General features: G+C 40.2%; 1 protein-coding gene across 1 annotated transcript in view; it reads left to right on the forward strand.

Annotated features, from left to right (window-relative positions):
- Nucleotides 1-14805, forward strand: part of slc7a11 (solute carrier family 7 member 11) — a 130856-nt gene that overhangs the window by 40077 nt on the left and 75974 nt on the right. Inside the window, exon 3 of the mRNA XM_034181019.1 lies at nt 8458-8573. Within this exon, the coding sequence (XP_034036910.1) occupies nt 8458-8573 (116 nt within the window). The remainder of the gene's footprint in view (nt 1-8457; nt 8574-14805) is intronic.

Raw genomic sequence — 14805 nt, forward strand, 5'->3', positions numbered from 1 at the left:
GACTGCTTTTTTGCATTTGCACAATATCTCTAAAATTAGAAAGGTCTTGTCTCAGAGTAATGCTGAAAAACTAATTCATGCATTTATTTCCTCTAGGCTGGACTATTGTAATTCATTATTATCAGGTTGTCCTAAGGTTCCCTGAATAGCCTTCAGTTAATTCAAAATGCTGCAGCTAGAGTACTGACGTAAAAACATATGAATGAAATCCATATAGTTTTTGAAAAAAATAAAAAGGACTGTTACTTTATTGACAGACCTCGTATATAGTGCAGCAGATAAGAGAATATTTAGGGTGGAATCCTACAAATGGTGATACAAACATCAAATTTGGCAGAAATAATCCATAGACATGAACTCTAAAAAAATAAATAAAAGTAATTGGCCACTTGAATTTTCAATAGGCAGCCAGGTAGGGGTCAACTGAAGAATTACACAGGGGTCAAAATCAGGGGTGGGCAACTTGTTCCAGAAAGGGCCAAGAGGGTGCAGGTTTTCTTTGCAGCCACTGATTCCACCAGGTGATTTCACTTCACTTTCACTTTCACTTCACTCACTTTTCCATCTGCTCAAAGTGATATTAATCAGCACAAACAGAGCCATCAAGCCATTCTCTTATATTATATGTAATCCATCATTTCAGTGGCTAAAATATCAGAATCAGAATTTCTTTATTGTCCTGTGAAGGGAAATTAGTGTTGCAGCAGGAGCACACAAAAGACAAGGTACACAAAGACAATATTAACAGTGAGACTAAGACCCAATTAAAAGTCTAAAATCAGACATAATAAAAACAATGCAATATAAAAAACACCATACACATACACAAAATCACTATCAAATATTCAGTCCAGAGTTCATGTCAAAAGTGTAAAAAAAAAACATTGCAAAGTATCGCAAAACATGCAATGTGTGGATGTGCAAATAAGTAACAGTAGTGCAAGAAAAACAAAAGCACCTAATTGCTGTTAAGTCATAAAATGGCACTGGGGATAAACAAGACCTGAAATCTTTTAGTTATCCTCATAGGAGCCCTAAAACGACGGCTCAAACTCTTTTTTCAGTGGGTGATTAGGACAATCCAGAATAGCATTAGCCTTTCTCAGGACCTGTCTGTTATAAATAGACATTACCCCGGCCTGCTGACTTCCTGAGATTTTTCCAGCAGTTTTGACAAGACTACCGAGACGAGTCTTATTGGAACAGTTCAAATTTCCAAACCATGCAGCAATACAAAAAGTGAAAACAGATTCAATAAAATTTCTAGAAAAGAGACTCATCATCTCAGAAGAAACATGGAAGGTTCTCATCTTCCTCAAAAAGAACAATCTTTGCTGGAACCTTTTTGGAGATAACATCAACATGAGGTTCAGAGCAAAGTTTATTATCAAGGACCACACCCAGATATTTGTAGCTCTCCACCATCTCCACATCAGCACCGTTGATAACAGTAGGTGATGGGAAAGAGGTAGACTTCCTAAAATCGAAAATCATATCTTTGGTTTTTGACACATTCACTTCCAGAGAAGACTCATCACACCAGGAAACAAAGTCATCAACAGCAGGCCCATGGTCCTGCTCATGTCCCTGAAGAAGACTAATAATAATCATATCATCAGCAAACTTTAAGATGTGTCTGTTAGTGAAGCTGCTACGGCACTCATTAGTGTACAAAATAAAGAGCAGGGAGGAGAGCACACGAGAAAGAACACTGTTAACTCTCACACACTGTGACCTGTGAGTTAAAAAGTCAGTTATCCAACTAATCAGATGAGGATCAAGTTTAAAATGATGGAGGAGCCCATCAGCAAGCAGAAAGGGTTGGATGGTATTGAATGCTGAGGAAAAGTCTATGAATAAGAGCCTGGCATGTGTCTTCTGCCCCTCAAGATGCCTGAAAAAAAAGTGCAATAATGTTACAGCTGCATCCTCGACACCTCTGCCAGTTCTGTATGCAAACTGCAGCGGGTCGAGCTGTTGTTCAACATGCAACAAAATTTCAGACTTGATGATCTTCTCAAAAGTCTTCATCACTAAAGAAGTCAGAGCTACAGGCCTGAAATCATTGAGTACTTTTGGGGAGCTTCTCTTTGCTATTGGAACAATAACTGAATGTTTCCAAAGCGTAGGTACTTTATGCAGCTCAAGACACAGTGAAAAATATAGTGGAAAATGCTGCTCAGCTGATCCACACAAGTTTTTAATACTTTGCCACAGATGTTATCAGGTCCACTTAGTTTTCTTAAAAAGATTTGCCACATCATCCACATCAATAGAAAATGCTGGAGACATAGACTAAGTATTGTTAAAAACACCTGTCCGTGCAATAAAATTCTGATTTTCAAATCGAAGATAAAATCTGTTTAAGTCATCTGCTAAATCTTATCTGAAGTAAAACCATCCAATGAAATTTTGTCATTCCCCTTCCTCTGTAATCCTGTCATTGTTCTCATTCCATTCCCTGCTTTCCTCAGGTTGTTACTGCTCAGTTCTGCCTCAGTTTTACATTTATACCTTAACCTACCTTTTTTATACCTTATTTATACCTTACCTTATGCCTTTTTTTATTTCAGACCTCACTTCATTCTTTAATTTCCTTTCTGCAAGGACATCACCCACATTAAAAGCAGTTTTCCTTTTGTGAAAAAGTCCCGTAATATCTTTAGAGAGCCATGGTTTGTTATTAGGAAAAAAATTTTTACCTCCATAGAGGGGATCACAGAGTCTCTGCAAAATCAATCAATCAATCAATTTTTTTTTATATAGCGCCAAATCACAACAAACAGTTGCCCCAAGGCGCTTTATATTGTAAGGCAAGGCCATACAACAACTATGCAAAACCCCAACGGTCAAAACGACCCCCTGTGAGCAAGCACCTGGCCACAGTGGGAAGGAAAAACTCCCTTTTAACAGGAAGAAACCTCCAGCAGAACCAGGCTCAGGGAGGGGCAGTCTTCCGCTGGGACTGGTTGGGGCCGAGGGAGAGAACCAGGAAAAAGACATGCTGTGGAGGGGAGCAGAGATCGATCACCAATGACCAAATGCAGAGTGGTGCACACAGAGCAAAAAGAGAAAGAAACAGTGCATCATGGGAACCCCCCAGCAGTCTACGTCCACAGCAGCATAACTAAGGGATGGTTCAGGGTCACCTGATCCAGCCCTAACTATAAGCTTTAGCAAAAAGGAAAGTTTTAAGCCTAATCTTAAAAGTAGAGAGGGTGTCTGTCTCCCTGATCTGAATTGGGAGCTGGTTCCACAGGAGAGGAGCCTGAAAGCTGAAGGCTCTGCCTCCCATTCTACTCTTACAAACCCTAGGAACTACAAGTAAGCCTGCAGTCTGAGAGTGAAGCGCTCTATTGGGGTGATATGGTACTACGAGGTCCCTAAGATAAGATGGGACCTGATTATTCAAAACCTTATAAGTAAGAAGAAGAATTTTAAATTCTATTCTAGAATTAACAGGAAGCCAATGAAGAGAGGCCAATATGGGTGAGATATGCTCTCTCCTTCTAGTCCCCGTCAGTACTCTAGCTGCAGCATTTTGAATTAACTGAAGGCTTTTTAGGGAACTTTTAGGACAACCTGATAATAATGAATTACAATAGTCCAGCCTAGAGGAAATAAATGCATGAATTAGTTTTTCAGCATCACTCCGAGACAAGACCTTTCTGATTTTAGAGATATTGCGTAAATGCAAAAAGCAGTCCTACATATTTGTTTAATATGCGCTTTGAATGACATATCCTGATCAAAAATGACTCCAAGATTTCTCACAGTATTACTAGAGGTCAGGGTAATGCCATCCAGAGTAAGGATCTGGTTAGACACCATGTTTCTAAGATTTGTGGGGCCAAGTACAATAACTTCAGTTTTATCTGAGTTTAAAAGCAGGAAATTAGAGGTCATCCATGTCTTTATGTCTGTAAGACAATCCTGCAGTTTAGCTAATTGGTGTGTGTCCTCTGGCTTCATGGATAGATAAAGCTGGGTATCAACTGCGTAACAATGAAAATTTAAGCAATACCGTCTAATAATACTGCCTAAGGGAAGCATGTATAAAGTGAATAAAATTGGTCCTAGCACAGAACCTTGTGGAACTCCATAATTAACTTTAGTCTGTGAAGAAGATTCCCCATTTACATGAACAAATTGTAATCTATTAGACAAATATGATTCAAACCATCGCAGCACAGTGCCTTTAATACCTATGGCATGCTCTAATCTCTGTAATAAACTTTTATGGTCAACAGTATCAAAAGCAGCACTGAGGTCCAACAGAATAAGCACAGAGACGAGTCCACTGTCCGAGGCCATAAGAAGATAATTTGTAACCTTCACTAATGCTGTTTCTGTACTATGATGAATTCTAAAACCTGACTGAAACTCTTCAAATAGTCCATTCCAAGAATTTTTGAGAGAAAATGAAGGTTGGAGATTGGCCTATAATTAGCTAAGATAGCTGGGTCAAGTGATGGCTTTTTAAGTAATGGTTTAATTACTGCCACCTTAAAAGCCTGTGGTACATAGCCAACTAACAAAGATAGATTGATCATATTTAAGATCGAAGCATTAAATAATGGTAGGGCTTCCTTGAGCAGCCTGGTGCTCAAAATGAGATGTAGCTACACACAACATCAGTAAGTTCATCAATATCCGAGCCATCTTCCTGGAATAGAGACCAGTCTGTGCAATCAAACACCCTTGTAGGGCAAGTGAACTGTCACTGCTCCAAACATTGACCTGCTTTTTGCAAGCAGGTCCTGCCTCAGATTTATACGCCCCTTTAATAGATTCATAACAAAGATCTAAAGTTTTGTTGCACCTTGTAGGACAGGTGACGTACTGATAAAAATTATTCAGTGATTTCTTAAGACTGCAATGATTGAAATCACCTAACATAAAATATGGAGCATTAGATTTGGAGAAATAGATTGCAGCTCGTGTATCACTTTAAAGATTGTGTCTGAAGCAGATCTGACATCAGCTTTGGGGTGGATGTAGACCACCGTGACAAATACTTGAGGAAATTCCCTCGGGAGGTAGAATGGCCTCAGTGACACAGGCATAAGCTCAATATCAGGTGACTGCACCATCTGCAATTTATGTACAACCCCTGGCAAAAATTATGGAATCACTGGCCTCAGAGGATGTTCATTCAGTTGTTTAATTTTGTAGAAAAAAAGCTCTGCACCAAGCAGAGGGAAAAAAAAATTGGAATCACTCAATTCTGAGGAAAAAATTATGGAATCATGAAAAACAAAAGAACGCTCCAACACATCACTAGTATTTTGTTGCACCACCTCTGGCTTTTATAACAGCTTGCAGTCTCTGAGGCATGGACTTAATGAGTGACAAACAGTACTCTTCATCAATCTGGCTCCAACTTTCTCTGATTGCTGTTGCCAGATCAGCTTTGCAGGTTGGAGCCTTGTCATGGACCATTTTCTTCAACTTCCACCAAAGATTTTCAATTGGATTAAGATCCGGACTATTTGCAGGCCATGACATTGACCCTATGTGTCTTTTTGCAAGGAATGTTTTCACAGTTTTTGCTTTATGGCAAGATGCATTATCATCTTGAAAAATGATTTCATCATCCCCAAACATCCTTCCAATTGATGGGATAAGAAAAGTGTCCAAAATATCAACGTGAACTTGTGCATTTATTGATGATGCAATGACAGCCATCTCCCCAGTGCCTTGTGCATTTTTGATTTTTGAGACATATTGCTTTAAGTTTTCTGTCTTGACGCTTTGATGTCTTCCTTGGTCTACCAGTATGTTTGCCTCTAACAACCTTCCCATGTTGTTTGTATTTGGTCCAGAGTTATGACCAGCCAAGAGCGTCTAGGATCATTCCCGGCTAGGTAATGCTGTCTTAATCCTATGAGAGCCTCCCAGGTATATGTGATTGTTTGGGAGTGCTCGTAACTCCAGGTAAAGTTCACAATGAATGATACGAATAAAAGATAAATCACTTCCATTACAGCAGATACTCTATTAAAACAAATCACGAATGTATGGGTTTCAGACCAAACACTTAAAACTGGTAAAAAAGAACATAAAATAGACAGAAAACACAGAGAACACCAGCTGCATGTCGCCACAAGAGCAGCGCCACTTTCAAGCAGCTTAGGTTAACAGTGTAGGAGCCAGAACATGTCCTTGACTGACATCAGAATTCACTGGGAAGATGTTAGGCACCCTGTCTCACACTGCACAGCACTTGCAGTACCTGGGAAAGAGCTGGCAATGATGCCCAGCAACGTATTGGAGATCATGCAAATTCTTAGGAGGACCCAATCAGCTTTCCAAAAATTAACACTGGCTGCAAAGAAACACTGCCAGTATTCACACTTGTGTTTGGGGAGCCAAAGTCCTAGGATGTGACCCACTGCTTAGGCCATTCTGACAGTTACAATGTTTTTACAAATTTTACAAGAATTTCTTAACAAACAGAAGAAATGGAAAACAAAAACAGAAAAAAATAAAGTGCAACAAAAACAGAGTCCTTAATTGAAACAAAAAAACAAAACAAAACAAAAGCCAAATCACACTTTACTTTCCAGAAAGGGATAAGAAGTCCTTTCTTCCAGTCACTTTGAGATGATACCTGTTTACAAAATGGAAGCAAAGAATTCTTGCAATGCCAAGATTCCTGCAGCTTTCCCTCGGCTGTTTCATCACCTTTACGATCTCACTGAGTGCTAATTGTTTACAATCACCATAACCCTGGCAACAAAGGTGGCCAAACACCTGACAGAATGATCAGCCTTGTAGAACTGATTAGAGTAGGTAGTCAGTGGGACAATACAGCAGAGGTGATGTGATGCCCTGCGATTGGGCAAAGTGTAGATTTGGATGAAAACAGTGCTTCCATTTTTCTGCACACAAAGTGTCCTCAGAGATGTAACATCTTTGTGTGCGCATTGGCAAATCCATGATCTTGCCAGTCATAGGTACACAGACCTTGTAGTGTGTAGTGACTGAAATGTGGCACTCTCCATGTACCCTCGATAGTAATGGAAGATGGTCATCATTGCAGGTGTGTACCCACATGATCCACCTGAGGATTGAACACCTCCATGCAGGAGACAGCCCCTCTAAGACTGTATTAGAAATAGGGATCCTTGCATCTTTAACTTATTCTTTAGCTCATAATGTATGGGAAGGTGAGTGTCAAGAGGTTAAACAATTTGCTTGTGACCAGATGATGCTGAGCTGTAGTCCACAAAGAGCATCCTCATATAGCTCTTCTTATTCTCCAGGTGACTCAGTGCTGTGTGTAAGAGTGAGGGCGATGGCGTCCTCTATACATCGGTTTGCCCTGCAAGCAAACTGGTGGCTGTCGAGGGAGGGGAGGAGGCAGTCTCTGACATGATGGGAGACTGATCACTGCGATGGCTCTGTAATCATTCAGGCTGTCCATGGCAGGTATTTTGAGGATGGGGATGATGGTGGAGGTCTTCAGATATGTGGGGATGGTGGCATGTATCAGGGAGAGGTTGAAGAGTTTTGTTACGATCCCTGACAGTTGGTCTGTAAATGTGTTCATTCTCATTATCACAGGGATACCGTCAGGGCCAGCAGCTTTCCTGGGGTTCACTGCACTTTGTTTTTTTCTCACCTCATGCTCCTGGAGAGAGAGAGGTGAGGTGCTGGAACAAGGGGGATGCAGTGACTGCAGGTGTTTGGTGGTGGTGGTGGTCTTGAGCCGGTCAAATAAGCTGTTTAGCACCTCTGTCAGTGTGCTGCTAATGCTGGAGGATGTTGGAGGGGGTGGACTTTGTACTTGGTTAGGGCCTGGATGCCCTTCCACATCTGACTCGAGTTATTGTCCATCAGATATCCCTATATTTTCCTTTTGTCTAAGTCCTTAGCCTGTTTAATGCCCCTCCTCAGGTCAGCCCTGTTGGTGCTGTAGAGAGCTCTGTCTCCCATCCTGAAGCTGAGTTACAAGCTGTGATCAGGGTCTGGACTTCCTTTGTCATCCAGTGCTTCCTGTTTGGAAAATCCAAACAGGTATGTACTCTGTGATGTTTTCTACACAGCACCTTATGTAGAAGAGGACAGACTCTGTGTGTGTGTCCAGGTCCTGATCTTCAAAAATGCACATAACAACAAAAATCTACTTCATTATGTTTTAACAGGAAATACAGGTTTATGATCATTAGAGGTTACAACGGAAGCTACAAAGAGTTTGACAAAAAAAATCAGTGTGAAGCTGACAGAGAGCCGTGCCAGGATGCATCTGCAACAGTGGTTAAGTCTGGAATGCAAAGAAGGTCACAAGTCACTCTGTTAAGGAGTTACTTGTCCTCAGGAGAGTGAGACACAAAGAGAAAGAGACAACAATCAGTGAAGCATTTGACAATACCTGTCTGTAAAGACCAGTTACTTGTGCCACAGCATTTCTCTTTGTCAATTAACATCTTTGTCTGTGAATTTGTTCTCCAGGCCTGCAGGGTATGCTGTGATTTCCCTGGCTTTTGGGCAGTACATCCTAGAGCCATTGTTCATGCCGTGTGAAATACCACCTATGGCCATCAAACTGGTCACCACCATTGGAATAAGTATGTAAATCAACACATACACAGGGTGAACATGTTATGACTAATTTCCATTACTCCAGTAGCACAAATGTTAGGGGCTTCAATATTAACTCAGGCTGGAGTAAAATGTTTTTGCCTCAGTGCATTTTAAGACACACTAGGTGTGAGTATGATTCAAAAGTAGCCAGTTCCTCTTTTCACATTATTTAAAATGAAATGAGGTTCATTGGGGGCGACATGGTGGCTTAGTGGTTAGCACTGTTGCCTCACAGCAAGAAGGTTCTAGGATCGCGTCCCATCTGGTCCTTTCCGTGTTGAGTTTGCATGTTCTCAGGTGCTTCCTCCCACTTCCAAAGACATGCAGGTTTGTTGGACTGGACACTTTAAACTGACCGTAGGTGTCAATGTGTCTGTCTTTCTATATGTGGCACTGTCACAGACTGATGTCCTATCCAGGGCAACCCCTCCTTTCCCCCATGATCACTGGGATAGGCTCTGGCTCTACCCCTGACCCTTAATTGTAGTTAATGGGTATAGAAAAAGAATAATGCTTGTTGGTGTTTGCCCTTATTGTTTGATGTGATCTCATTCACATCCGAGGCACAAAGGAAATGGACTGTGGCACAATTCAATTCCATTTATTTGTATAGTGCCAAAGCACAAGTCATCTCAAGGTGTTACACAAGAGCAAGGTGCAAAAGAGTGGACCCAACTCATTTGGATGACCATCCATTCTGGTAACCATGACAGTATAAAACATCAACAGAAAGCAATACAAAATACAAGAGATTGAATCCAACCAACAGCAGTGAAGAAAAAAAAAGATAAAACAACAATAAAATCAATAAAACACAATTAAAACTAAATGGGTTAAAATAAGAAATCAAATCAAATCAAATCAATTTTATTTATATAGCGCCAAAACACAACAAACAGTTGCCCCAAGGCGCTTTATACTGTAAGGCAAAGCCATACAATAATTACGTAAAAACCCCAACGGTCAAAACGACCCCCTGTGAGCAAGCACTTGGCGACAGTGGGAAGGAAAAACTCCCTTTTAACAGGAAGAAACCTCCAGCAGAACCAGGTTCAGGGAGGGGCAGTCTTCTGCTGGGACTGGTCAGGGCTGAGGGAGAGAACCAGGAAAAAGACATGCTGTGGAGGGGAGCCACTTCACTTAATCACATCAAGCCACTTAATAAGTGTCAAACAAGAAACAGAAAACAGATACGTAAGTCTTCAATCAAGATTTAAATGAGTCCACAAAATCAGATGGTCTTATCACAACTGGCAAACTGTTCCATAGAAATGGTGCCTGATGAGTAAATCTCATCAGGCATCAGTAAAGCTCATCTTCCTCACCCCCAGAACACGCAACAAAGCCAGATCCCAAATATGGACAGCATGAGCAGGTACACATCATGTAAGTAAATCAACCAAATATGATGGCACAAGTCCATGAAAAAGTTTATATGTTAATAACAAAACCTTAAAGTCAGACCTCACGTGAGCAGGATGCCAGTGAAGGGGAACCAGAGGGGAACCGGAGTAATGTGATCAAATGTCCTTCTCCTAGTTAAGACCCTAGCGACACCCTCAATGCTTGAATGAAGCAAGCTAGACAATGGAACATTGCAATAGTCAATTCTAGAAGAAACAAAGTCATGAGTCTGTGTCTCTGCATCTTTCAATGACAGCAGCAGTTGAATCCTTGCAATATTATGTAGATGAAAGCTGGCAATCTTAGTAATCTCTCTAATGTGCAGCTCAGACCGAGGTTTATTCAGTCACCGGTCTTCTGTTGAGGGTCTCTCACTTTTCTCAGTTGTACTGGTTCACTCACTGCAGTAGTGGATCAGTTCTGCCGAGTTGGGCAGCATCCCTTCCATGTTCTACCTCAGGGAGAACATGCACAGTTATCCCAGGTCATGTGTCCGTACTGCACCTGTTCTTTTCACAGCCAGAATGCTGACCTACACCCTCTCCACACTGGAATATGAAGATGTTTTTTCAACAGCACTCATCAAAACTGCTTCTTCAGGATTAAGTAACTGGCATGGTAGCCACACTTAGGTCATTGTAAGGATTCTGGCTGAATTACTAACCAAATATTGGATAGTTGTCAAAGTCCACTAGTCCTGAACAGGATAACCTATTGTGTTCCAGATATTTGAACTATCCCCTCTGGTATGGTATGCTCTGGTATCTCTGCAGGCATCCATTTATCTCTCTGGGTGTCTGTTCATCTGACTGTATACTTTTTTCCCACACAGTAACTAAAGTGATCTGATTGATAACATTTCCCTTTGGTTTTTTGGAATGGGGGGGCTCAACAATGTTCATTTTGAAAATGCGGCATCTATATACCACATGCCAATTGATCCTTCAGTACAGAAATAATTTTGAAAGTTCAATATATCATCTACTACAAAACCACGCACCAACCGAAGGGCCCTTTCACACATAGTGCGAATTTGGTCAATTTGCACAGAAGTGCACATGAAGCAGGAATTGTGTGCAAAACGTGTAATTTCGTAGCTGCCTCTAATTCCTCGTACACCTGTCGCAACAACTATTTGCTCACACCAGCGGCTGAAAGACAGAGTGTGCGTGGGCGAATCCATCAAACCCTCTCGCAGCAGGTATCGGCCAAATTCCAGCTGACATGCACAAACACATAACACCGCTAGCATGGCACTTAGCAAATGTGTGGTCATTCATACTATTAACACAACAACAGTCAGCAGACGATCACTGTCGAGCTGGATGTGAAATTTGTCTAAGTGCCCCACGACTGTGAAGTTGCTGAGTGCACATGTGGCATGGCAGAGTCTCGGCTCCCCTCACAACACGTGTGCATGTGTTTTGTGCACTCCCCTGCCCCCCCCCCCCCCCAACACATCTGTGCATGTGGTTCGCCACCCCACAGGCGAGGCATCTCTCATCTGATCACAGAGCGACATCGTAGTCTGAGAGCTGACAGGAAAGTGGGCATGGCTGGCTGCCCACAGCTGTTGGGATATCAGCAATTCCAGACATCACAGCTGCAGGACATGTCCTGTGTTTTGACAGACACATGCATGTGTGTGCTTGTGTGGAAAAAACACAGTGGTGGGCATAGCTAATCAAAAAGTTAGCTTCAATAACAGCTAATCAGCTAACTGAAAAGTTATCTTTTATAAAGCTAACCTGATAAACCACCCAAATATTTATCAGAAGCTACAGCTAACCAATAGCTAACCAATTACTTTCAAAATTGAGTTTTAACACCACGATCACAAACCCAAACAATGAATTATTCCTTAACCGCATACAGCAGTTCCGCTGTGAGGCAGAGGTCTTGGAAAATAAAGCAGTTTTGACTCATGATTTTGATTTATAAATTAAATTATTCTGTATAGAATAACTACATTAATGACAATTCTGTCATTTGTACAAAGTTAAAGTGTAACACATAACTTTTAATTTTAAATAATGCACTAATTCTGAAGTTTTCTAACAAACAGACACAGATTATGGGTAAAATAGCATCCGCTAACACTGATTGGTTGACTCATTCATTCTATGGAAAAAACAAACACGTTAATGTGATGTGTATGTTGGTTTACATATAAACGTGCTTTAGTAAAATATGCCATTTTTTTCATATGTAAAAAACAAAAAACATTTGCAAAAGCCAAAAGTCAAGTTGTGATTAGACAACTGTCTATAATACTGCCATGAACACTAGTGGCCAGTAGATGGCAGTAGAGACCGTGAAAACTTGCCAAAACAACTATGCCAAATAATCTGTGTCTGTTATGTTTAATGTGCCTGGAATTTAATAAACACAAACAGAATTTCAGACATCTTATATATATTACTCTGGAACAAAGAAGACAAACAGTGTTGTAAAAGGCAATAAGCACAACGTTAAAGCGCAAACGGGAAGCGATTGCACAGTGATTCCAATTGAAAATAATGGAGAAGCAACCTGAGTTTGTTCTGGCATTTTTACATTACAAACACAATAACAACATCAACATCTATAAACCCACCCAGAGAATATATTCATGAGAGTTTTAGGCACAGTATACAAAGAGTTTAATGCTGTTGTCTGCGTGGAGCCTGATCAGAGCCTCTCAAATGCATTTCTCCTGTCGTGAACTTTTACAGTACCCATAATGCACTGCACACACACCATGCCCACACTAAAACCTTTAAAATTAGTGCAATACTTTAAAACTAAAACATATAGCTGATATTTTCACTTTGTAAAATTTCAGATGTGACGTTAATTTAAATAACTTGTTCAAAATTGTTCGGTTAAAATTTTAACCTTAAGTTAAAACTGTGTGGAAATCTGGATGACTTGGGTGATATTACAGGCTGGTTAGTAAGGTGTCAAGAGAAATGGTCTCATTTTGTTTGTATTCTGTGATGACTTCTCTGATTGCAGAGGATATAGTGCAGCAGATAACTGAAACAATCTTTCAAATGGTGATACAAACACCAAATTTGGCACACATATTCTTTAAACATTACTCTTTTGAGAAAGCAGACTATCCACTTGATTGTTCAATATGCAGCCAAGTAGGGGTCAATGAAGAATTACACAGGGGTCAAGATTTACAAATGCTCCAATCATTTTGAAAAGTATATCACATTATTCATCTGATCATACAGATACCAAAAAGGTATGGTTTGGACTATCTTTGATTGAATGTTATGAAGTTATGGGGTAAAAACAGCATAAATGGTACCAACGGTCAATCTCAGTTTGTACAGGGGCCAAAGTTAAAGTTGCTCCAATTTTGGTACAAAGTGATGCAAACTATTGGTTGAGTGAATAGGGTTTTAAAAAGGAATAGTTTGCACCATGTGTCGTACTTAGTTATCATGTTACAGGGTAACATATGTCATATGCCATAGAATCCAATGGACGTTGACATTGTTTGACCTTTACTTTGGACAGTAAACATTCAACACGGTCAAATCTATTTAATTTATTAATCCTATTAGCTCAACCAATAATTTGCATCACTATTTACCAAAATTGGAGCAACTTTAACTTTGGCCTCCCGTACAAACTGAAATTGAGCTTTGTCACCGTTTTTGCTGTTTTTGCCCCATAACTTCATAGCATTCAGTCAAAGATAGTCCAAACTATACCTTTTTGGAATCTTTATGGTTGGATGAATAATGTGGTATAGTTTTCAATATGATTGGAGCATCTTTTTATTTTGATCCCTGTGTAATTCTTCATTGACCCCTACCTGGCTGCCTATTGAAAAATCGAGTGGATAGTCTACTTTTTCAAAAGAGTAATGTCACAGGACTATTTGTGTTGAATTTGGTGCTTGTATCACCATTTGAAAGATTCCCCGGGAAATATTCTCTAATCTGCTACACTAATAGAGCGGTTTCTCCTGAAACCAGCTCTTCTCTATTTGTAGAGGATAGAACTGTATGTCCACTAAAAAATATTTAACAGGTAGGCTCTAAAATCTTTGATATCAGACTTTAAAAATGTATATTAACTGTTAAAACTTTATTCACTAAGCTTACAATAATATGTTAACAATCTAAAAATTATTGGACCAAAATTTATCAGAAAATAATTGATCCAATGATGGTTTTCAAAGTTATCTGAAAAGCTAATCTGATAATGAAAATGTTAGCTTCGCTAATTAGAGGTTAGCGGATTAGCAGAACTGTGCCCACCACTGGAAATACATAAAAACACATATCACTTTTGATGGACACATGCCTGTGTGTGCTTGTGTGGAAATACATAAAAACATAAAAAACAAGCCATCAGTCAGTTTGGACACGCAACAGGTGATCTGAATGTCACGTCTGACAGGACACGTGTTGGGCTGTGAGGGCTGTGAGCAGCACGCCGCACGACCACGACAAGCCAACAGTATGACAAATACATCACTTTCAGTCATGTATCAGCAGAAATACACTGTACCAAACAATGTTTGGTCAGTTATCACAGCGCTTTTTTTTTTTTTTTAGAAAATACATTTATCTGCTTGTTGATTTTACCCATTTCACGCTCTTTCAATTTCAATTTCAATTTATTTTAATTTATATAGCACCAAATCACAACACAGCTGCCTCAAGGCACTTCACACAGGTAAGGTCTAACCTTACTAACCCCCAGAGCAACAGTGGTAAGAAAAAAACTCCCTCTGAGGAAGAAACTTCAAGAAGACCAGACTCAAAGGGGTGACCCTCTGCTTGGGCCATGATACAAACATAAATT

This window comes from Thalassophryne amazonica, chromosome 11 (assembly GCF_902500255.1).
Source record: "Thalassophryne amazonica chromosome 11, fThaAma1.1, whole genome shotgun sequence".
In the NCBI taxonomy this organism is placed as follows: Eukaryota; Metazoa; Chordata; class Actinopteri; order Batrachoidiformes; family Batrachoididae; genus Thalassophryne; species Thalassophryne amazonica.